Source organism: Polypterus senegalus, chromosome 14 (genome assembly GCF_016835505.1).
Source record: "Polypterus senegalus isolate Bchr_013 chromosome 14, ASM1683550v1, whole genome shotgun sequence".
Classification (NCBI taxonomy): domain Eukaryota; kingdom Metazoa; phylum Chordata; class Cladistia; order Polypteriformes; family Polypteridae; genus Polypterus; species Polypterus senegalus.
In genome coordinates this window covers 135,725,356-135,751,524 of record NC_053167.1, presented here as the reverse complement: position 1 = coordinate 135,751,524, position 26,169 = coordinate 135,725,356, and the positions used below count along the sequence as shown (strand labels likewise).

Here is a 26,169-nt window from a genome sequence, read left to right as displayed (position 1 = left end):
ACAGGAAATATCCGCAAAGAAAAAAGCGCGCAGGAAATAAACGATACGCATACGGTAAAGTGCGCATGCGGAAAAAAAGCACACGGCAGCGACATATACTGTAACTATTACAAATATAAAATACACACCACCTATAGTGCTAGACGTTTTTTATTATTGTAGCGACCTGGGGTCGAGTCTTGAAGTTTTTGAAGCAGATCTCTGCTGTGCACCTCTCCCAAGCTGTCGGCTAGCGGATTGCCAGCATTAGGCACGCAGCTGTACCCAGCTCTTTAAGTACGAGCGCTCGTGTCCCATACACCGCACGACTACGAGCGTCTCGGCATTAATTGCTTAGATGAAATCTTAGCAATGAATAACAGCTCTGTCCTGTTGTATCTCTTTATTCACAGATAGCCAGTAAACAAAGCTCGACATTATTGCACTGCCATGGTCAAGGTCATGCACGAAGACACATTTCACATAACCGGTACTTTTACAAAATAAATAACCCCGGACGGCGATGACCCAAACCCACCCCACTAATTGAACACAAACACAACATTATTTACAAGTTAAGAAATTAATAAATACAACAGGAAAAACATTAACAAAATCAGTGAACGTACAACCTACCCACAATGCATCACTCCGGCAGCGCTGACTGCCCGGTCGCTATAGCCCCCTCCCAAGAGGGTTTAGTGTCCTCACAACCCTAGTCGTTACATTCAAAGTCTATTAAATATCCCGGTCGGCGACGAACACGCTTTGGCCTGCTTGACTCTCCACTACTCGTGTCAGGTTCAGTCCGGAGACTTTCAATGTCTGTCTCGACACCGAGTGTGGAGGTTGGAGAGCCACTTTGAGTTCCAATTCCTTCTGGTGCTGGGGCCAATGGGTGGTATGGTGCTAAACGATCTTTATGTAGCACCACCCGTCTGCCCCGTCCAGGCATTCGACTCGAAAAACAACTTCTGAAATTATGTCCAGAATTTCTCCCGGTCCCTGCCAATGGTGTGTCAGTTTTGGGGACAACCCCCGTTTCCTTTGTGGGCAAAAGACCCACACTTTGTCCCCTTGCTTGAAAGTTGGACCATGAGCCCGAATGTCATATGCCCGTTTCTGGACGGGCTCCAGCTCCGCTAGGTCCTCCCTGGCCAGTTGATGCACGGTGTTCAGCCGCTCTTTTAATCGCCGGAGATAGTCCGTCGTGACCGCCAACAAGCTCAGGCTCAGGGGCGAGCCAAACACCAAGTCCACCGGCGTGCGATCTCTTCCGAACATCAGCCCCGCCGGTGTGCACTGACTCGATTCCTGAACGGCCGCCCTATACGCCCACAAGACCAGAGGCAAATGTTGGTCCCAGTCTCTCTGGTGTTGACTAGTGAGGATGGCAAGTTGGGCGGCCAGGTGCGGTTAAACCGTTCGACCAGTCCATCGCTTTGAGGGTGAAGGGGTGGTTCGGTCTTCTTCACCCCAGCCGCTGACACACCTCTTTAAACAACGGCTCTCAAGTTCCGCCCTTGATGCTGTGCAGTTCATTCGGCACCCGAATCGAGTGAACATTTCGTCCAGCAATTTTGAGCGGCTGTGGAGGCACTTTGATCTGGAATGGCATATGCCTCCGCCATTTAGTAAAGTAGTCCATCGCCACTAAAACAAAACGATTTCCGGCCTCCGTGGTAGGGAAAGGACCCAGTACATCTACCCCAATCCTCTCCATGGGAGCCCGACAGATACTGTTGTAGTGGCGTGAGAGCGTTGGCCAGGTCCTTTCTGCGCGTACAAACGTCACAGCAGTGGGCGTGCATCTCCGCATCTTGTCGACATCCGGGCCAATAGAATCGCTGCCGCAGCCGCGACTGTCTTTGCATTTCCAAAGTGCCCAGATCCAGCTGCTCCATGAACCCAACGGAGGACCGTTGTATGCGTAAAGCCTGGGGAAACCAGAAGTTGCAAACGGACAGTACCCCCTTGGTGCCTGCCATCTTCTGTAGATCACACCATCGTGCAACTCCAGGCTGCCCCACTGCGAATGTAACAACTTGAGTTCCGCCCTGGGAAGACACGGTTTGCCAATCGGGCATTCCTGGGTCTCCAGCCAACCCCTTACCTCCTCTAGCACTTGGTCGTCTGCTTGTAGTTGCCGTAACTGGTCGATGGTGAATGGTTCCCTGCTCCATCAGTGTCCTCTAGCCCGGCTGCTGATGATGATGGTCCCATACCCTTTCTTCTTGCCGGCGCAATATCGACAGTCGCCGAGGACGCATGGTCGCCTGGAGAGGGCATCAGCATTTGCATGCTGCCGTCCTGGTCGGTGTTGCACCTCGAAATCATACTCCTGAAGTATTTCTATCCACCTTGCCACCTGGCCCTCAGGTTGCCGGAAGTTTAACAGCCATGTAAGGCTAGCATGGTCAGTTCGAATTGTGAACTTAGTGCCCAAAAGGTAAGGCTTGAAGTGTCGCACTGCCAGATCACTGCCAATAGTTCCCGCCGGGTAACACAGTAGTTTTTCTCCGGCCGACTGAGGCTGCAACTATAGTAGGCCACCACTCTCTCTCCGGTCTCCCCCCTCTGGGAGAGTACTGCGCCAACCCCCACATTACTAGCGTCAGTGTCCAAAATAAAGGGTTGCTTGGGGTCAGGGTAAGCCAGGACAGGTGCACTGGTAAGAGCAGCTTTAGTTGTTGAAGGCAGCGCGCAGTCCTCCGTCCACCCAAACTGTTGGCCCTTACTCGTCAGCTGGTGCAAGGGGCTAGCAATGGTTGCAAAGTTTTTCACGAATCTCCGGTAGTATGAGGCTAAGCCCAGAAAGCCGCAGCTTCGGTGATGTTGGCTGGTGGGGCCAGTTGCTCACGGCAGTCACCTTGGGTCGGTAGCCACTCCTCTTTCGCTAACCACATGTCCCAGAAACTGAGTCTGTTGGGAGAGGAGGTTACATTTCGCAGGGTTCAACCGCAACCCGGCGCTACGAATGGTTGTCAAAACTTTCCTTAAATTGTGGACAGCCTGATCAAAGTCTCTGGCATGGATTAACAAATCGTCCAGATAGACCACACATCGGGTTCGGGGAATGTCTTTTAGGACCCGCTCCATCAGTCTTTCAAAGGTGGCCGGTGCGTTACACAGTCCAAACGGCATCACTTTGAATTGCCACAACCCTTGCCCTATGGTGAATGCGGTTTTGTGTCGGTCCTCTGGTGCCAGTTCCACTTGCCAATACCCACTGCGCAAGTCCAAGGTGCTGAACCAACAGGATCCAGCCACATAATCCAATGCATCATCGATGCGTGGCAGTGGGTATGAGTCTTTTCGAGTGACTTCGTTTAACCTCCGAAAGTCCACACAGGGGCGCCAACCCCCCGTTTTCTTCCGTACCATGACCATTGGTGCAGCCCAGGGGCTGTCCGAAGGCTCAATAACGTCGTTGGCTGCCATCTCACAAATCATTTCCTCGGCAGCTTGACGCTTCGCAAGAGGCAATCGGTGGGGGCGCAAACGAATGGGAGCGGCATGGCCAGTGTCTATGTGGTGTTTCACTAAATTCGTTCTAGTACAGTCCTCCTCTCGAGCCGCAAAAATGTCCACAAAGTCTCTCAATAGTTGTTGAAGTTGCTCCTGCTGTGTCGCGTTCAGATGTTCCCCACTTCGACGGCCCAATTCCTCTACAGCGGCAACTGCCTCAGCTGATGGGTGGTCGCGTGAGGAAAACCGTTGGGAAGCACTGGTCTGAGCTGCAACATTCTCCTGGGGGTCCCCTTGAGTCTCTGCATCTTCCGAACAACGGTCGGGAGCCGGTGAGCCGTGGTATCCAGGCAAATCCAAGCCAGCAGCCCTTCCAGGACGGTTCCAGCCCGATTGGAGCGGCACAGTCTCATTACCTAGGCAGAGGACGGCCCTAGACACATCAACACATGCTCCCCAGCGGGCCAACAAGTCCAACCCGATAATGCACGGATCTTTTATATCTGCAAGCCAGAATTCGTGGTTGGTCTGGCTCGTCCCTACCATCACAGATAACAGTTTCTTTCCGGGCATTACTGTCCGTTCACCCGTAACCGTGTGTAGTTCGCTATTTGTGGGGGTCCAGCCCTCGGGAAGAAGACTAGCTGTTTCTGACAACACTCCTTTTCTCAGCAAACAAATAGTGGACCCCGTGTCCACTAAGGCACTGCATGGCCGTCCATCAATAGTGCAGTCCAGGTATAGTCCAGTGGAAAATCCACAGCCCAACTTTGAAGCAGTCTTTGTTGAGGGGTGCTGAAAAACGGAGCGAGGGCCCCCTCACGGCCTCACCCCGATGTCGTTTCCCTGCGGTGATGCTGTACGAGGCAACGGACTTGGGGCAGGGCAATCCCTGGCAAAGTGCCCTGGCTCTCCGCATCGAAAACAGCAGTCCACTCGTTGTCTCTGTCGGGGGGTTGATGTTGATTGGGCGCGGCTGACCTCCACTACCTCAGACAGGTCCCCTTCCGCCCTTCGTTCAACGGCTCTTGTTAGTCGACTCGGTCGTGGCGTTCGTTTGTCGGTGACTCAGCCTGTAGTATGCCTTCAACCGCTCAGCCTCTTTTATTGCCTCGCTCAAATCTCGGGTGACGATAGACAGACATGCTGGCGAAGACGTTCTGGTGTGAGGCCCCGCAGGAAAGCATGAAGTCCGAGTTCTTCCCTCACTGCTGTCGAGAAAGTAGGGTAACCTTTTCGTGTATATACCCTGACGTCAGCGGCAAAGGCTCCTATACTCTCACCTTCATGCCGACGTCGGCTATTCAGCTTGTCTCTGCTGCATTCTGCTGAAGTTCTTTGTCCAAAGCGACGGGTGAGAGCAGCGGTGAGAGCCTGAAGATCACGACACTCTTCCGATGACAGATCAATGAGTACCTGAAGTGCGGGACCCTCCAAGGCAAGGGCCAAGTGTGTCGCAGCTTCCTCGCGGTTCCACTCATTGTGTATCGCGGCCAGATCCACTTGTGCGAGGTATGGTTCTAAAGGAGTCAATCCGCTGTATCGCGGCAGCTTAGCAGGTGACCGTGAGAAGCGGACCGTCCGACTGGTAACCTGGGGTATCGCTGGCAGCCGACGGCCCCTCTGGGCGTGCTCAGAAGATCGCAACACTGTCCGGGGAATACTGGTACCATCAGGCCGGTCTGCCGCTTTCCTCCGCCCAGCTCCGCTGATCAGGCACTCCAACGTAACGCTGTTCTCTAAGATGGCACGCTCCAATTCTTCAAGACTCTGTTCCATGACGCCGTCTTCTAAACAGCCTGGTCTCCCACTTCTGACACCAATGTAGCGACCTGGGTCGAGTCTTGAAGTTTTTGAAGCCGATCTCTGCCGTGCACCTCTCCCAAGCTGTCGGCTAGCGGATTGCCAGCATTAGGCACGCAGCTGTACCCAGCTCTTTAAGTACGAGAGCTCGTGTCCCATACACCGCACGACTACGAGCGTCTCGGCAGCACGCAGCTGTACCCAGCTTCTTAAGTAACGAGCACTCGTGTCCCATACACCGCACGACTCCGAGTGTCTCGGCATTAATTGCTTAGATGAAATCTTAGCAATGAATAACAGCTCTGTCCTGTTGTATCTCTTTATTCACAGATAGCCAGTAAACAAAGCTCGACATTATTGCACTGCCATGGTCAAGGACATGCACGAAGACACATTTCACATAACCGGTACTTTTTACAAAATAAATAACCCCGGACGGCGATGACCCAAACCCACCCAACTAATTGAACACAAACACAACAATTATTTACAAGTTAAGACATTAATAAATACAACAGGAAAAACATTAGAACAATCAGTGAACGTACAACCTTCCCATAATGCATCACTCCGGCAGCGCTAACTGCTGGGTCGCTACATTATATAAGACTTCTGGCAAGACATGATTGCTTCGGAATATAAGCCAGTGTATCGTTGCTCACTTCCGATCCGATGTCTCCAATGACCTTGCGAGAAGTAGCATTCACAGCTGCCATAGCTTGTCGCATTCGACTTCTGGCGATGTTTGCTTCTGCTTTCTGGGGACAGGAGTCATGACAATGACAATGTCTGGTTGGCTCTTGTACAATGTCTCCGTTCTTCGTTTTCATTAAGGAATGGCACTTTGTTGATCGAATTTCACGGCACCTTCAAGTATCAATTCCATTTGTTGTGCGAAAACGCAGATATTCAAATCCCTTGTAACCGAGAATTTGCTTGCCTTTCTGACTGCTCGAAAACTCCATCTCGTTTATTCAAAAAAAAAGTCAACTTGCCTTGCTCGAAAGTTAGGGAAAATTAAATAAAACTCAAATTAAAACATACAAGCGTTTTAATACGTTTAGTGGACAATTATTCAATTTTGTTTATTGTGATGTATAATATAATTTTTTTTTCTTCTTTGCATAAACGCCTTTGCCGTTTGCACATTTTTTTCATGTGCGCATTTATTCACGTGCGGTTATTTCCTGTGCTTCTTTCTGGTCACCGTGTAGCGCAGGCCGGGTGGGTGGGTTTTTTTTGCAGAGCGAAGCGAGTGGGGGGAAGCCCCCTAATAATAATTATAATAAACTGCTCAAAAAAATTAAAGGAACACTTTGAAAACACATCAGATCTCAATGGGAAAAAGAAATCCTCCTGGATATCTCTACTGATATAGACTGGGTAATGTGTTAGGAACGAAAGGATGCCACATCGTTTGATGGAAATGAAAATGATCAACCTACAGAGCCCTGAATTCAAAGACGCCCCAAAAATCAGAGTGAAAAAATTATGTGGCAGGCTAGTCCATTTTGCCAAAATTGAATTGCAGCAACTCCAAATTGTACGCAGCACTTTGTATGGCCCTGTGTTCTTGTATACATGCCTGACAACATCGGTGCATGCTTCTAATGAGATGACAGATGGTGTTGTGGGGGATCTCCTCCCAGATCTGGACCAGGGCATTACTGAGCTCCTGGACAGTCTGAGGTGCAACCTGGTGGCATTGGATGGACCAAAACATAATGTCCCAGAGGTGTTCTATTGGATTTAGGTCAGGAAAGTGTGGTGGCCAGTCAATGGTATCAATTCCTTCATCCTCCAGGAACTGCCTGCATACTCTCACCACATGAGGCCAGGAATTGTGGTGCACCAGGAGCCACTGTACCAGCATAGGGTCTGACAATGGGTCCAAAGATTTCATCCTGATACCTAATGGCAGCCAAGGTGCCTTTGTCAAGCCTGTAGCGGTCTGTGTGACCCTCCATGGATATGCCTCCCCAGACAATCATTAACCCACCACCAAACTGCTCATGCTGAATGATGTGACAGGCAGCATAATGTTCTCCATGGCTTCTCCAGACCCTTTCACTTCTGTCACGTGCTCAGCGTGAACCTGCTCTCATCTGTAAAAAGCACAGGGCACCAGTGGTGCATCTGCCAATTCTGGTATTCTATGGCGAATGCCAATCGAGCTGCATGCTGCTGGGCAGTGAGCTCAGGGCCCATTAGAGGACATGGGGCCCTTGGGTCACCCTCATGAAGTCTTTCTGGTTATTTGGTCAGAGACATTCACACCAGTGGCCTGCTGGAGGTCATTTTGTAGGGCTCTGGCAGTGCTCATCCTGTTCCCCCTTGCCCAAAGGAGCAGATACTGGTCCTGCTGATGGGTTATGGACCTTCTATGGCCCTCTCCAGCTCTCCTAGAGTAACTGCTTGTCTCCTAGAATCTCCTCCATGCCCTTGAGACTGTGCAGGGAGACACAGCAAACCTTCTGGCAATGACACGTATTGATGTGCCATCCTGGAGAAGTTGGACTACCTGTGCAACCTCTGTAGGGTCCAGGTATCGCCTCATGCTACCAGTAGTGACACTGACTGTAGCCAAATGCAAAACTAGTGAAGAAACAGTCAGAAAAGATGAGGAGGGAAAAATGTCAGTGGCCTCCACCTGTTAAACCATTCCTGTTTTGGGGGTCATCTCATTGTTGCCCCTCTAGTGCATCTGTTGTTAATTTCATTAACACCACAGCAGCTGAAACTGATTAACAACCCCCTCTGCTACTTAACTGACCAGATTAATATCCCAGAAGTTTCATTGACTTTATGCTATACTCTGATTAAAAAGTGTTCCTTTAATTCTTTTGAGCAGTATAGTTCTTTGCATTGATATGGAATTTTTCTCACTACTTCAAATGCTTTGGCTTCATCAAGGATATGAACCCAGGATCCTTATAAGACGACACCATGGCAGTACTGCACATATATGAGCCAAGCCCATCACAAAGTGCATTTACTACAACAACAACACCGTTTATTTCGAGAGCACGGTTTCATACAAATGATGGAGCTCAAGCAGTGGCGTAGTTAGACTTTGCGCCGCTCGGGTCGGGGCGGTGCTTTAATTTTCTGCCTTCCAACATATCTGAATATGTTGATCTATTTAAATAGAAAATTAAAATGACGTATAGGGAAAAATGAAGATACATTTTGCATAGATTTATTCAGATATAGAGAAACATTAATCATTTTTCATAAATAATCCTCTTTAATAAAACCCCTGTGTGCGTCCGGGTGTCCGTGTGTCTCTTCTGCTGAAGTGCGCATGAGCAGGCCGCACCGTGCATCGCGCACTTATTGTATACTTACTGTGTTGTCATATACGTTTCTACTTTATTTTTATTATTATTTTACTATATTTTTGACAAAAAAAAAAATGAAGACAACAAACAGAATGAGGTCAAGGCCCCTTGCCATTTAATATCGACTGTTCCTACTCATGTTTATGCACTACTGTTCTAGCGCCCGTTATTGTAACGGGCTTAATGTCTAGTTATTTATAAGCATCAACTACAAGAATATAATATAGACGCATTGATAAGCCATGTTCCAGTAATCTGCTCTCTATACTGTATATACAATCCTAAACTTAAAAGTGCAACGACTTTCTGCAATGATTTAATGTGATGCCTTTATGTCACTTTTTTGTCATGCTTTAAATTGGGCTTATTTTAAAACCTACATATATATGCTTGGTATCATTCTTTTCAGAATCTATCGAACTGTAATCTGCTGTTGTTAGATTTTCTGGTTGTTATTCCGGTTTTAAATTATAAACTAAAAAATATTAAGAAGTCGCGTCTCGTGAGACCAGACTGTATGCCAAGAGATTTAAGTACGCCCGGGGGTTGGAAATAAAAGACAAAGAGTAGGACAGCTGCTGTACAGGCTTTTAAACGTTCAAAGTGCCGATCAGGCAGCACGACAGCAGCTGATCGAGCAAAGAGGAGGTAAAAGAAAAAAAAAAACTGTGTGTGTTTCCCATTGTATTATCATCGTTTAAGAGGGGGTTTCGGAGGAGCGACCGCGTCTCCTTGGGGTGCAGTCAGCTCCCTTCTTCATAGTGCGAGCGACAGAGACGGGAAGTGGCTGGTGTGTAGCGCAGGCCGTGTGTGCGGGGTTGGCAAGCTGAGGGGATCCGCCTGGTTAGTTTAATATAATTACGCTGTGAAAACCTGAACCCGTGTAGTGTACAAGTGATAGGTGGGGATGAGCAAAGAACGCATTCGGATTGATAACGAAATGAAATTAGAAACTGAAAATGAGTTTTTTATCTTCCTAGAAATTCTTAGCGGTGTCATGTTTATGTTTATTTTTGCTTTTGCCTCATAAATTTCAACTGCTGTGTCTAATGCTGTGATTTTTGAAGCATTTGTGGATAAAAATCAGAGAATTTGACTTTTTTTCCGTTCATGAGTGATATTTCTTTCCGAATCCTGCTGCTTACAAATGAACTGTGCTGAGTGAGCCTTTTGGCCAATAATGCTGCCCTCAAAAATATAGTGCTTTACAAGAAGATGAAAGAAAAGAGAAAAAATATAAAAATAAGATTAGGCAATACTACGTAACAAAGAATAAAGTGAGGTCTGATTTCCAGGAGGACAGAAAAAACAAAACTAAAATAAAACTCTAGAGGGCTGGAAAAAAAACCCCAAACAAAATCTGCAGGGGTACCAAGGCCACGAGACTACCCAGCCAGCCCCTACTGGTCATTTGACCAAACATCGGTGATCTCAATCAGTCCTCATGACTTTCAGGCCTCACGTGGAACAGAATAGCAGAATAACAAGGAACTCTCAGCTCGGCCACAGCTCTCAGTGCACAAACCCGTAACGAGTGAGAAACAAAGCACCTGAAAGTGATGTCTACAGCACACCGAGGGACCAGAGGTTTGTTTTAGATCACCCCATGTATGGTGGTATTCTGACATATCTCGCTACTGCCCATTGCGGCACTCCTTGTGTGATTTTGGGCTGTGCAACAAAAAATTTGTATTGTATTGTATTGCACTGCTTATGCTGGTGGGGGTCTTGGGGGGATCGGGGCACCTCCTTAGAGAGAGAGAGAGAGAGACAGCTGAGGGACAGGATCAAGGTGAGAGGAGAACAAAGAGATTCCTCCAGAGAAACGGCTCCTTCGACAAGTTGTCACCATATCACCACCACTTGTAGACACACAACAACAACAGCGCATTGCATTGTGGGTCAAATTTTGCTCGGCCACGCAGAGTATTGCATTCATCGGCTGTGCTACTGTAGGAATTTCTAAGAGGTCATGAAATGTGTTTTTCCAAACGTTTCTGGCGGGACCACTCAGAGGTTGCTTCTGGGTACCTTTTGACTAGTCCAGACCTACACCTTTGCCTTTGATGAATATAACAAACTCCTTCTCATCATCCCACCTAACTACACTTGAGATAGAGGGCCACGTCAGGAGATCTGGAGGTCCATGAGAGAGAAAGGAGGACTAGAGGAGTGTGTGAGGATTGTCAAGGATATGTATGAGGGAGTGAGGACTCCGGTTTGGATAACAGACAAGACCCCCAGATTGAGGAGGTCTGCACCAGGGGTCTTTTTGAAGTCCTTACCTTTTTGATCTGGTTATGGATGTGTTGGGTTATGAGATAGAAGACCAATAGGGGTGTAGGATTTTGCTGATGACTTTGTGTTGTTGTTGAACCGGAAATGAGGAAGCGGAGAAGAAGTTGGAAGAATGGAGGAGGGCTTTGGAAGAAAGAGGGATGAAGATAAATAGGAAGACGAGAGAATACCTGAGGTTTAATGATGATCAGGATTCAGACGTTAGCCTGCAGGGAGAGCCATTGATAAGAGTGGAGAAGTTTAACTATCTAGGATCAGTGGTAGCCCAAGATGAAGAATTAGACATAGAGATAACCCATAGTGTGCAGAGTGGATGGGACAACTGGGAGTAGGAATCAGGAGTATTGTGTGATTGAAGAATTGAGGAGAAGGTTAAAGGTCAGGTTTTTAAGACAGTGGCAAAACCAGCCATGATGAATGAAACTGAGATGTGGGTGGTGAAGGGAGAGCAGCAGGAGAAGAAGTTAGATGTGTCTGAAATGAGAACGAGGAGATGGATGTGTGGAGTCAGAAAACAGGACAGAAGAAGAAACGAGACAATCAGAGGTACAACAAAAGTGGGAGAGACATCTAAGAATGTACACAAAAGTAGATTGAAGTGGTATGGACGTGAGATGAGGAGAGACAAGGAAGATATGGGCAAAAGAGTGATGGGAATAAAAATTCCAGGACAAGAGATAGCAGAGGTGGATCGATAAAGTAAAGGAAGACTTGAAGCATAATGGTCTAACTGGGCAGGATGTGTATACCCAAGCTCTACGGAGAAGGTTGATCAGGCACCTCAACCCAACATAGAACTGGGAAAAGATGAAGAGAAAGAAGAAGAAGAAGAAGAAAAAGAGGATCCCCCAGAAACTACACACAAGCTGCCTACTCCTCTCCTCCAAAGTTTGAAGGTCCACCACTTGCAGTGGTGTTGCTACCTGATGGCCTGATGCTGAGGTGATGCCGTTTCTCCTCCAACTCGGACCAACATGGCAACCTACAAGAATACTGCAGGGATGCGCTTCTCTTACAAACTAAAGGAATGGTTTGGCCGGGTGGGATGGAGAGCCAGGAAGTGGGCGAGTTTACCCAGTCCTATATGATCAACACCACCTTAAGGGAAGGAGAAAGCGTCCTCTGTGTTCCTGGTTGAGTTCAGCAGAGAGCACCGACTGGCTGAGTGTCACCTGTAGGGGGCGCATATTCACCTGACTGAAAGAGATTTTTTCTTGAATATTCAGCTCCTCGCCAGGGCTCAAAGTGACAACTCAGCCATTGTCTGTGGGCAATTTGCACGTTCTTTCTCTCCTAAAGACGTTCCCGTTTGTTTCACTGCGCACTAAATCTGCGTGTGAAAGGCTGAATCGATGACGCCACCATTATTTAAAAGATGGACCACCAGAGGGGGCACTAGGGGGCAAACCCAATGAAGATCCACGCTCGCGCTGTTGCTCCTGTTATTATCAGCTCCCTTTTTCCTTTTGCCAAATTGCCTTTTTGGTCAGCGGGGGGCTTGTGACGGAGTCCATCTGTGCCGATATGACTTCAGTTAAGCCGTATCATTTGGGGGGGCTGCAGTAGACCACCTGCTGCTTTGTTAGAGGAAGCAACCGTCGAGGGTCTGCTACTTAATGAAACTCACCCTGCCATTGCGCTCACTAATGGCTTTACTAACGGTCGTTGGGACTGATTGGGGTCTCGTTTGCTGACCAGTGTGGCTCAGTGGCTGAGGATTTGGACAGTAAAGCTCAAGGCTGCTGCTTCACCCCCCCCCCCCCAAATTAATTTGCCAAACATCATTTACCTTATAGAAAAGAAAGAGAAGAAATAAAAGAAGAAAGAAGGTATAGAGAGAAGGTATCAAATTGTACCGAAACTGGAAAGAGCCTTAAAGAATGTGTTTCATACAGAAAGGCGCTATACTGTATAGTGTTATAAGTTTGCCCACTCCGCCCCCACAACTAACTTCAGTTTTTTCTATAAGAGGGGCACTGACAGTAAGCTGCCAGGTCTTTGTAAAAATAAAGAAATGATGACATTTGATATGTACGGCGTCTTTGGAAAGTCTTCACTATGGAACGGTGACGAGGAAAGCGCTATATAATCACCTGATGGCATTAACCCTTCATGTGCCGATCATAATGTAATGCCATTTGGGATAGTGACTGACCGCTATAAAAGGCACTATACACACTGGCAGGTTGAGTCCCGTCACCGTTGTCCTATTTGACACCATGGACATTTATAACTGTTGAGATATGGAAACAAATGCACTGATTCAGTACGTGTCATCAAGAATGGCGTTGACTGCAAAAGGAGTTATATAAGACCTCAAACCTGCAGGAGCAATGACAGGGCGAACTGCCCTCAAAATGTTAAATAAAGAGTGAACTATTTAAACACCTGTCTGCCCACCAAAAGGTTAACGAAGAAAAGAATTGATTGCGTTGCAAATGTAAAACCATTTGAAACAACGAACACCGTGAAAGACGCTATATAAAACCAAACTGGCACAGGTTCAGATACTCGCAACTGATGCTCTGTTGTATCCTTTAGGGTCAGATATATTTGTTTATCCTCTGAGTGTGGAAATAAGGAAATATGATTACAAAGGTAAAGCAGATCTGGCATGGCGTGTACTCTGAAAGGCACTATATAAAATCACAAAGAGGAAGGTTTAGCCTCCATCACTGATTCTCTCTTTTACCTAACAGGGTCACATATATTTAAGCTGGCATTTAAATATTAAAATAAGGAAATGCTTTGATTGTACATGCTGTCACACAAGTGCGTTTGGGGAGGCATTCGAGGGGCTTAACGCAGGGTGGGCAATGAGCACTAGTGCTTGTTCTTCACTTTCTACAGACCTCCAGAAGGAAAAAAAAACAGCATGAAAACGTCACTTCCACCTCCAATCTTGATCTCCCTTCCAGTCTCTGATGATGTCCTCCTGTCCACTTCCTGCCCTAAAACCTGCCTTCCTATTATAAAACCGACCTCCCTGCCATTTCTCCTCAGTTCATTGCCTGGTTACGTGTGTGGACTCAGTCCTTTGTGATAACTCGTTTTTGAAAATTGTTTCACAGTGTACCCCAACCCCAACCCTGTTTTGTTATTCTTACAAAGTATAGCAATTTGACATGGTGAGCACTGTGAAAGGCGCTATATAAAACCACAGACATGCCATGCCATCCCCATCACTTTTTTTATGCTTGGCCCAGTGAAGTCGTTTCTGATTTTGGTTTTCTAACTATAGACACAAGAGAAAGTATATTTTACATTTGGCATGGAGTTCAAGGCGCTATACAAAGCTACACATTTGCCGGTTCAGTACCCACCACTCATTTACAGTATTACAGGTCCTTGAAGGGTCTCTTTAACCCATCTGACTATGGACCGTGAAAACAGATGCATCTCTACAGCTCTTCAATTTGAAGTTCTTGCTGAAAGGCGCTATATAAAACCACAAACTTGCAACTTCAATCCCAGTGGGGTCACATATTTAAGATAAATGATAACAGTGGACATGTATAGCAATTTGACATGACAAGCACTATCAAAGGTGCTATATTAAACCACAAGCTTGAAGTGCCAGTCCCATCACATATTTTTTTCTTGGAACAATTATATGTTTTATTTTTTTCTGTTTTCTAATTATATAAATAAGAAAACAGGTGTTATACATTTTGGAATGGTATTCAAGGCACTATTTAAAACCATAAACTTGCAGCTGTAATCCCCGTCAGTGGTCCTCGGGGTGACCCAGAAGGGTCACATGCATTTATCTGTCTTCTAACTGTAAAAACAGGGAAATTATTATATTGTACAGCAATTTGGCATGATGAACAATATGAAAGGTGCTATATAAAAGCACAAACTTGCAGGGCAAACCTCCATCACGTATTTATAGCTTGGTTCATTGAAGTTGATTACAATTTCTATTTTGTAACTATAGACACAAGTGGACATGTATTTTACATTTGGACTGGTGTTCAAGGCGCTATACAAAACCACAAATCTCCACATTTGATATCCATCTCTACCTCATGGCAGGTCCTTGAAAGGTGACGTTAACCTGCCTGCTCTCTGACGATGGAATAGGACAGCGGTTGAATCTGTACAGCTCTTCAATTGGATTTTCTTGTTGAAAGGTGCTATATAAAACCACAAGCTTATAGGGACAGTCCCACATCACATATTTTATGCTTGACCCAGTAAAGTAATTTATTATTTCTGTGTTCTCACTATAACAATAAAGAATCACTTGTTTTATATTTTGGAATGGTGTTCAGGGTGCTATATACTGTAAAACCACAAACTTCAGCTACAGTCCCCGTCATTGACTCTCTGTGTGACCCTTAAGGGCCACATACTTTAGCTAAATAATGATATTGTACTTGTACAGCAATATGGCATAAAGAAGCACTATGAAAGACGCTATATAAACCAACAAACTTGCAACGCTACTTTCATCTCAAATTTGATGCTTGGTCTAGTTATTTATTATTTCTCTGTTCTAACTGTAGACACAAAAAAACATGAATTACACATTTGGAATGGTGTCGAAGGCGCTATACAAAACCACACATGTGCAGGTTCAGTTCCCACCAGTAACTCACGGCAGGTCCTTCAGGGGACACTTTAACCTGCCAGCTCTCTGACTATGGAACAGGAAAACAGTCGTATCTGTCCCGCTCTTCAGTTGGATGTTCTTGTTGAAAGGTGCTGTATAAAAGTAGAAACTTGCAGGGCTAGTCCTCATCACATTTTTCGTGCTTGGCCCAGTAAACTCTTTGATTATTTCTATTTTGTTGTAGAAATTAGAAAGCATGTGTTTGACATTTGGAATGACATTAAAGGCACTATAGAAAAGAACAAAATTGCAGGTTCAGTCCCTGTCAATGATTCCCTAAGCGACTTAGCAGGTTCATATCAATTACAGAAATAATGATATTTTACATGTATAGCAAGCTGGCATAATGAGCACTGTGAAAGGCGCTATATAAAACCATAAACTTGCAGCACTAGTTCAGTCTCACATTTTATGCTTGGTCCATTTAAGTCAATTATTATTTCTGTGTTCTAACATAGACACGAGGAAACATGAATTACACATTTGGACTGGTGTCGAAGGCGCTATACAAAACCACACATGTGCAGGTTCAGTTCCCACCAGTAACTCACGGCAGGTCCACTTTAACCTGCCAGCTCGCTGATTATGGAATAGGAAAGCAGTTGTCTTTTATTGTTTCTATTTTCTAAGTATAGAAATAAGAAAGCATGTGTTTTACATTTTGGAAATGCATTAAAGGTGCTATAGAAAAGCACAAACTTACAGGTTCAGTCCCTGTCAATGATTCCCTAAGTGACTAAGCAGGTTCATATCAATTACAGAAATAATGATATTTTACATGTATAGCAAGTTGGCATAATGATCACTATGAAAGGCGCTATATAAAAGCACAAACTTGCAGTCCTAGTTCCGTCTCATATTTTATGCTTGGTCCAGTTAAGTTAATTACTATCTCATGAAATTTACATTTGGACTGGTGTTGAAGGCGCTATACAAAACCACACATGTGCAGGTTCAGTTCCCACCAGTAACTCACAGCAGGTCCTTGAGGGGTCACTTTAACCTGCCAACTCTCTGACTATGGAACAGGAAAACAGTCGTATCTGTACAGCTCTTCAGTTGGATGTTCTTGTTGAAAGGTGCTGTATAAAAGTAGAAACTTGCAGGGCTAGTCCTCATCACATTTTTCGTGCTTGGCCCAGTAAACTCTTTGATTATTTCTATTTTGTAATTGTAGAAATTAGAAAGCATGTGTTTTACATTTGGAATGACATTAAAGGCACTATAGAAAAGCTCAAACTAGCAGGTTCAGTCCCTGTCAATGATTCTCTATGTGACCCAGCAGGTACATATAAATTACAGAAATGATTATATTGTACACATGTAGCAATTTGGCATAATGAGCACTATTTGATGTGATCCCCAAGGGGAAATTGTCTTTTCACATGACCCTTTGGGGGTCAGAGTGCAGGGTCAGCCATTATACAGCACCCCAGAGCAACTTCCAGATTACAGGCCTTGCTCAAAGGTCCAACAGAACTGGATCCCTTCTGGCAGGAATGGGAATTGAACCAGCAACCTTCCAGATACCATTGTGGATCCTTAGCTACAGAGCCACCGCTCCACTTAATGAAAGGCACTATACAAAATTACAAACTTGCAGCACTAGTTGCTTCTCATATTTTATACTTGGTCTATTTAAGTCATTTATCATTTCAGATTTCTAACTATAGACACAAGGAAACATGAATTATACATTTGGAATGGGGAAGGTGCTATACAAAACCACAAGTGTACAGGTTCAGTTCCCACCAGGTAGTCACTGCAGGTCCTTGAAGGGTCACCTTAACCTGCCAGCTCTCCGACTGTCTGTCCACTGAGTATGAAATATAATAACTGTGGTGACCCTGAAGCTTCTCAGATTAATGCTCATATTGAAAGGCGCTATATAAAACCCCACACTTGCAGTTACATCTCCCCACCACTGAGTACTTGTCTGATTGCCTCATCCTCTTTGTGTTCTAATCATAAAGAGATGGGAACCATTTCTGTGTACCGGTGAAGCCTCTTGAGCTAGGTAGGCAGTGGGGTGATGTGCTTAGGATTTTGGATTTCCAGTGCTGAGGCTGTGGGTTCAGATCCCACTGCTGACACCAGTGTGTGACCATAAAGACATCACTTCACCTGCCTGTGCTCCAATTGTAAAAACAAATAGAAATGCTTCTACTTGTATTTTCCAGATGCAGTAAGCCACGTTGGATAAAGAATTCAGACAAATAATTATAATGAAGCTCATTATGAAAGGCACTATATATAAATCAGATGTTTTTGTGAAACTATAGACACAAGGAAACATGAATTATACATCTGGAATGGGGAAGGTGCTATACAAAACCACAAGTGTGCAGGTTCAGTTCCCACCAGGGAGTCACTGCAGGTCCTTGAAGGGTCACCTTAACCTGCCAGCTCTCCGACTGTGGAATATGAAAGCAGTCGTATCTGTAGAGCTCTTCAATTTGATGCTATTTTTGAAAGATGCTATATAAAAGCACAAACTTGCAGGGCTAGTCCCTATCATATATTTCATGCTTGGCCCAATGAAGTAATTTATCATTTCTGCTTTTTATCTAAAAAAATAACAAAGCACTTGTTTGATATTTTGCACAAAGTGGTGGCTTCAATCTCCATCAGTGGTTCTCAGCGTGACCCAGCAGGGTCACATGTATTTATCTGTCCCACAACTTTAAAAATAAGGACATTATTATATTGTACATGAATTTGGAACATTATGAAAGGCGCTATATAAAGTTACAAATTTGCTGGTTTAATCCACATCAGTGATTCTCTGTGTGACCTAGCAGGGTCATATAAGTTAGAGAAACAATGATATCGTACATACTTAGCAATGTGATATAATGTGCTCTATGAAAGGCGCTATATAAAACTACAAGCTCGCAGGGTTATGACATATTTTGTCATAAAATCAATAACTCACTCTTTGTGAGGTCACTTGAACCCGTCTGTCCACTAAGTATGAAATATAAAAACTGTGGTGACCCTGAAGCTTCTCAGATTAATGCTCATATTGAAAGGCGCTATATAAAACCCCACACTTGCAGTTACATCTCCCCACCACTGAGTCCTTGTCTGATCGCCTCATCCTCTTTGTGTTCTAATCATAAAGAGACGGGAACCATTTCTGTGTACCGGTGAAGCCTCTTGAGCTAGGTAGGCAGTGCGGTGATGTGCTTAGGATTTTGGATTTCCAGTGCTGAGGCTGTGGGTTCAGATCCCACTGCTGACACCAGTGTGTGACCATAAAGACATCACTTCACCTGCCTGTGCTCCAATTATAAAAACAAATAGAAATGTTTCTACTTGTATTTTTCGGATGCAGTAAGCCACCTTGGATAAAGAATTCAGCCAAATAATTATAATGAAGCTCACTATGAAAGGCACTATATATAAGTCAGATGTTTTTGTGAATCTTTGGCTGTCAGTGGTAGCCTGGCTTGATTTTTAAGCTTCTTGTTAACCATTTAGCATAATAGTTTCAAGCAATACACGAGTCACTTCTTAAAAGAACCAGACAGGATGGCAAAGGTTAGTGGGGTGGGATGGTGAGGTTCACTTTGTGGTTTCTGCACAGTCCACAGCCATCCATGTAACACTAATGCCAACAGAGAAGTGACAGGGATAATGTCCTACTCATTAATATACCAGTAAAAAATAAAGGTGGAATGAGGGGAGGGTGGAACTGACATGGAATTAAGAAACTGAGGCATTCGTTAGGCATGAAGCTCCCTGCCATGGCACAGTGGGGTCATTGACATTGGCATAGGAGGAAGGGTCTGCACCACAAATGTCATTGAGTGGCACCTAGTGAACCGGACAGGATGAATGTGAAGGGGACATCCTGGGTGGCTTGGACCGGCAAAGTTTTGTGTTTGCTGGTGAGATGCCAATAACAGTGGGTGGAGTGTGCAACTCTGGCATTACAAGACTTTGAAGGCACAACGCGACACAAAGGGGGCATCAAAGAATTGGTATGTGACACTGTAGGGAACGTGGTAAGGAGAAGGAGGAATTTGTTACTCTAAGGAATGGCACACTGATCTTGATGCCAACTAAAGGAGTCAGCCTGGTACGACTAACCTAGGTTCTCCTCCTTTAATTCCTTTCTGAGTGTTAGGTAGCACGCGTTCCATGACAAGATGAAAGCAAGTCGACTGACCTGTTCGGAGAGCTTCCTCGTGCGCAGGAAGAATCCCAGGAGGCACCCAATGATGACTGAGAGCACGGAGAGGATCAGCAAGCCATTCCTTTTACAAACATCCTTAACCCGAACGCACACGGCATCCAGCGCCACAGCCATGGTGAGATTCCAGTGTGGACGTCTCAGCACGCCACATATGAAGAAGGGAGAGCCAGCGAGCGGGGCGATGTCCGAGGTCCAGCGCTTTCAGGGCTTCCAAGCTAGTGGCTCTACCAGACTAAGGAGATCATGACACCTCACCGGCGTGCTGGGCTGCCTCCTCCACCGGAGGCCACTCCCAGCCTGTCCGCCTGCCAATGAGGAGCCTGAAGCAGCTGGCATCATTGTCCTTGGAGTTAAAGCTGCCAATCCTATTAGCCAGCACTACACTGAGAGGTTTGTAGGAGGATTACAGGGTTTGTGAACAATTGGATGGCGGATTGAGGCTTTCAGAGCTGAAGCTCTGGTGCGCTGGACGACACTTAAAGCAGACAGTGGCACTGGAATGCCATGGTGAGGAGCTTTTGGGGAACCAACGCCTTGATGGGCTACTCTGAATAAACGACCTCAGTCTCGACTCGACTGCCGTATCCTGTTATTTAAGGGAGTGAAGAAGGCAGAATGAGCATTCACCTATGGCTGTGGGTTTGAGGAATGGGGGTGTCCGGTAGGTGAGCCTAGTGTGAGAATTCAGTAAAGGTTCAGTGAATTGTAGGACCCTCTTTGCACATTAAAGCCCCCTTAATACGCGCACAAAGCTCTCAGTTTTGTGAATTCTGTGAGAAACCTTGCCAGCTCAGCACAAGATCTGCGTCATCCATGACAACTAGGGAATCTCCTTAACCCGGAATGAGGTCCTCTGCAGATCTTCTTTATCTATGGGTCTCTAGTTAAGTGTGTGACACCACCAAAGTCAACCTTCAAGTTAAAGACCATCCCATGACTCAGGGGTAGGTCCCTTTAATCCCAAAAATATACTCGGTGTGGGATGCCCCTCATCCTCAATTGAGATCTCCTTAAATATGCTGCTTCACCCATAGACATTTGAAAATCTTCTTAAACTTTGTAAGTAGCCACTTTAAATTTAGCATGGAGACCTCCCAACTCCACATAAGATTTCCATCCATAATTTTGAAGAATCCCTTAAATTTAACATGAGGTTACCCCGCATCAGTATAAGATCTCCCATATCAAGATCAGGTTAAGGAGCTCCCTCAGTTCAGCAGAACACTCACTAAAATCAGCATGAGACCCCATAGAAAATCAAATGTTAGGATTAACTAACTCAGAAGCCTGCTAAATTGGCTGCAAGGTCCCACTAACTCAGCATGGGATTCCCTCTCATCTTTATTTACTCCAGCCCTTCTCATGTGATTCTGCAGGTTTAACTAAATTGAGTCAAATGCCTCCTTAAACTCCATGATGGCCTCCCTAAACCCATCGTGGGCCATCTTAACTCCACATAAGATCTTCATACATATTAATATAGGAGTCTCCATAAGCTCAGTGAACAAAACCTTCAAATATAACATGAGCCCCTGACACCCCTCCAACCCCCAGTATAAAATTCCATCCATCCATCCATCCATCCATCCATCCATTGTCCTGTTTAATGATATCAAGATAAACTCGTTTAATTTAGAAAAACTTCCTTTAAATTCAGCCTGAGGTTCCTTATTTCTTCATAAGACATCCATGAAAAGCAATGTCTGCCACTAGGTTAGGGGTTTTCTGCTTGGTCTGGTGCAGGACATGCTCCTGCTTCTTGAAATTTGGGGAAATCCAATTTTGATTCATAAGCTTCATTTGGAGCCTGAAGCTTGGTTTTAGTGGCTCACCTCAATTTGAGTTCCAAGATACTGGTAGATCATACTGTATTACCCCACAAATAATGTAGGATTTTCCATCATATCAAATTAAAGAGCCTTTAAAATGCCATATGAAATCCGCCTAAGTCAATATAAGATCTCCAACCAGTTGCCTCCTCATAGAATCCCAGCCTGTTAGTAAAACACAACCTCCCTCTTCTGACCCCATGCTGACTGTTCATTAAACTCCTTACCATGTCCTTACCATGTGCTCCTCAATCTTCTCCTTAATAATTCCTTCCATTAATTTTCCTGTGATGCCCATTAAGCTTACTGGCCTGTAGTTGCTCTGATCTGCCCAGTCACCCTTTTTATGTAGCAGGATGATGTTTGCCGTTTTCCAGTCCTTCACAATCTCTCCAGTGCTCTCTTGGTAAAGATACGTGTCCAGGGTTTATATCTGAACTCGCTGGCCTCCTTAAGAACTCGAGGTCGATATTCTCTGGTCCTGGTGATTTGTTTGGTTTCAGCCTATTTAATCTCAGCAGCTCTTCTCGCTCTTCAATTTCCAAATCCCTCAGTACCTCCTTAGTAGTCCCTGTTACGGCTCTGAGGTTATCCACTTCCTCACTTATGAAGACCTCAGAAAAATTCAAGTTTAGATCATCTGCTCTTTCACTGTCTGTATTTTTTAGTTCCCCTTTACTATTCCTGATGCACTGCACCTCCTGCTTGACTGTTCTTTTACTACTAAAACACTGAAAGAATCTCTTAGGGTCGTCTTTTGCCTTATCTGCTCTTTTCCTCTCTGACTGTCTTTTTGCCTCCGACTAAACTTCCTTAGAAGGCTGGCGTCCTTCAACATCTGCAATAATATGCTGCCAATATTCTACCAGACGGTTGTGATGAGCGCCCTCTTCTACACTGTTGTGTGCTGGGGAGGCAGCATGAAGAAGAAGGACGCCTCACGCCTGGACAAACTGGTGAGGAAGGCAGGCTCTATTGTGGACATTTTGACATCCATGGCAGAGCGACGGGCGCTGAGCAGACTCCTGTCAATCATGGAGAATCCACTGCATCCACTGACCAGGATCATCTCCAGACAGAGGAGCAGCTTCAGGGACAGACTGACAGACTGAGGAGACCCCACACTATGCGACTCGGGGGGGTAAACGTTAACATTATACAAAGTTATTGTCTGTTATACTGCATTGTTATCACTCTTTAATTTAATATTGTTTTTTATCAGTATGCTGCTGCTGGAGTATGGGAATTACCCCTTGGGATTAATAAAGTATCTATCTATCTATCTATCTATCTATCTATCTATCTATCTATCTATCTATCTATCTATCTATCTGTTATATAGTGCCTTTCACTCTGTCTATCTATCTATCTATTATATAGTGCCTTTCCCTATCTATCTATCTATCTATCTATCTATCTATCTATTGTGAATGCTGACCCGGACACAGACAGACGGACATCATAATTTCACCACACACCGTTTATTTTACAACTATTATGTACAAAGTCTACCGTGCAGTCACACCCCAGTGCCTCCAGCACCGATCCCCCAAAGTCCAGGCCACACTCTTCCAGTCTTGGTGCCTTTCTCCTGGCCGCCTCCCGTCCTCGCTCTAGCTCCGTCTTCCTTCCTCCCGACTCTCGCTGAATGAATGGAGACGGTCCCTTTTAAAAAGTCCCCAGATGAGCCCCAGGTGTTCCCGGCATTCCTCCTCTGGCCACGCCCCAGCGTGGCAGAAGTGCCGGCTGTCCTCCGGGTGCCATCCTAAATCTTCCCCCCAGCACTTCATGGTGTGGCGGAAGTGCTGGGGTAACAGGTCTCCAAGGCATTGGGGCGCCTCCTGGTGGTGACCACGGGCCCCTACAGGGTGGAGCTTCCATGCCCTGTACCCGTGGCCCCCAGAGCAACCAGGAAGGCGGCCCCAACGTGATCCAGGGTGGGCTCTGACCCTCTTTCGGTCCCTCACGGCATCCCGGCCGGGTCGTTGCCCCTGGCATCCCTGACACTATCTATCTATCTATCTATCTATCTATTATATAGTGTCTTTCCTATCTATCTATCTATCAAATATCCTTCTTAATGGTTGCCTTCATTTTCTTATACGCCCTAAGATTCACTTTGCAGTTATTCCTCTCATATGCTTTACTCTTCTGTTTTTTCCTTTGCAGCTTCTTTTTAAACTCTTTATTAACCCACTGCGAGCTTTTGTTCAAATTTCCTACTAGATCCTATCTGTCCACCATTACATGTAAAACATTTTTAAACCTGTTCCACTGCTCTTCCACTCTCTCCACACTTAAAGCTTATCCCAGTTTCTCCCTTTTAGATTTTGCTGCATCTGCTCCAGATTTTCCTTACCAAAATTAAATTTGACCGTTTTAGTCTTTGCATCCTCGCTCCTCCAAACTGAGAATCTCTTATATATATTTCTCTTCTGGTTTATCCTGCTTCCTCTTCAAACCCGGTCCCACCCACACACAGCCCACATGGCATTTCTCAATTCCTATTGGTTCGTCCTGCTTCCTCTTCAAACCCGGTCCCGCCCACACACAGCCCACACGGCATTTCTCAATTCCTATTGGTTCGTCCTGCTTCCTCTTCAAACCCGGTCCCGCCCACACACGCAGCCCACACGGCATTTCTCGATTTCTATTCCTCCTCTTCCAAACCCTTCTTCACGCTGCCAGTGGCCTCCCATACACTCCCACGCCGCTTTTCTCGATTCCTATTCCTCCTTTGGACTACTGTGTTCCCTGCTCCTCTCTCATGTCCCCGTTGGTGTCACGTCACCGCGTGATATCTAGCCTGACCACGTGACCTTTCACTTTGCCTTTTGTAATATTAACAAAAACATGTACATTGATGTGCAGCCATCAAGAAGGATCTGGATGAGACTTGGGGACAGTGTAGCTAAACAAACGAGTGACAAGCGGACTGAATGGTCTCCTCTCGCTTGTCACTTCCTTATGTTCTTATGTAGCAGATGGCGGCCCACCCAAGGTTGGTTCCTGCTGCTCATCTGATGCTGTTGGGAAAGGCTGCACCATCTGTGACATTGACCTGGATGATCTGAGTCTGGCGACTTATCGATGGATGATTCACATAAGTAAGACATTAGTGAAAGAATGAGGAGCGGAATCTCCGCTGGAGAAACTCCTCGTGAAGTTGCGTTTGCTTAACTCAAGCTATTTTGATTTGTCTCATTTTGGCCGGCGTTGTAGAGAGAGCTCAATGTGAAAGGCGCTCCAAAATTCAAAAAACGAGAAAAGTGTAATCTGATTGATTCATGGAGGGGTGGCACAGTGGTTAGCGTTGCCACTTCACAGCTCCAGAGCCTGCGTGCTTGGGTGTGATTGTGCCCTCCAATGGATGGATTCCTCCTCCGTAATTTGCTCTCCGTAATGTTGCCAGGATGGGCTCCCACTTATTGAGATCTCAGTCTGGATATGTAGGTTTAGAAAGCAGGAATGGCTGCAGGCCTTAGTGGGCATCGGTCTGCGGTAGGTGGTACAGACCAGCCAGAAGGTAGCCGCTCAGGTAAAACTGGATGGTAGTGGTGGATGAAATAAAAAATGATGCTCCTCTGTGCCCTCTTGTGGCTCTTTATGGTACTACAAGAGCTTCTTTGCAACTGCCTGCCTTTGGTGGGCTGGGCTTCATGGGCTGAGTGTTTCCAAACTTTAGCCGACTTTATGACTCACCTTTTTTAGGAATCTGGGAATAAATAGGAAAACATCTTGCTCTGGTGGGAGCTGAAAAATGCTTCAGTGGGATGTCTGGTATGAGGAGTATCCCCCCTAACGTACACATTGACCTCAACAAATCATGCGAAAGTACAGAGAGGGTAGAAGGGGAGAAGTTTCGCCTGCTGTGTGTGTGTGTGTGTGTGAGAGAGAAACGATCAGCAGCTTGAATGAAAAGCCGAGGACTCAAGAGGAGAAATGTGAATGAATAAAGCCACCGATGGCAGCAGGTCGAGCAGATGGCGTCCTGTTTCCGCCCCACCCGGGGTAGGCCACTCACAGATTATGAGGAATCGCTGCCAAGGTGATAATGCGGTTGTATGTGGCGGAACTCCAGTTCTTGGGAGTTCATTATCAGAAATGTTGATGTGTTTTTCCAAGCTATTTCATCCAATTGAGGGGTCTGGAGGGTCCTAACCTGAGGCAGGAACCAGGGGCCCTAAATAAACCAGTGCCCCTATTTATCAAGCATCCACCATTTAGGAAAACAGTCTAACCCTAATTGGCACAAAAATCTCAGAGTGATGCAGATCTGGTCCAAGCAGGAGACGCATTTGATCCGTTTTCCTAATTTTGGGAAACTATTTGCAATTCCTCAGGGTTTAGCAGAGAGCTTGTGAGCTGTCCTAACCTGCTGGGAGCTGCTAGAAGATATCGTTCAGAGAAAGGGTCACCCATGGGTGCTTGAGGATCACCTTCAGGGCTCAAACCAGACAGGTAACCCCACTTCTGAACACGAGGTGGCGTTTTGGCTGACTGTTCTGTCGCTAACTCCTGCAGTACAGAGAAGGGGAGGGCATATGATTGACACAGAGAAGGTCCCACCCCTTACTGTCGCCATCTTATAAAATCCGGAAGGAGGAGACCGTTCTTGGTCCAGTGCCTACC

The 26,169-nt window shown here is 45.8% G+C and overlaps 1 protein-coding gene across 1 annotated transcript in view; it reads right to left on the bottom strand.

Annotated features, from left to right (window-relative positions):
• Positions 1 to 19,822, bottom strand: part of LOC120514991 (excitatory amino acid transporter 5-like) — a 152,815-nt gene extending 132,993 nt beyond the window's left edge. The window contains exon 1 of the mRNA XM_039735666.1: positions 19,682 to 19,822. Within this exon, the coding sequence (XP_039591600.1) occupies positions 19,682 to 19,822 (141 nt within the window). The remainder of the gene's footprint in view (positions 1 to 19,681) is intronic.
• Positions 19,823 to 26,169: the final 6,347 nt, after the last annotated feature.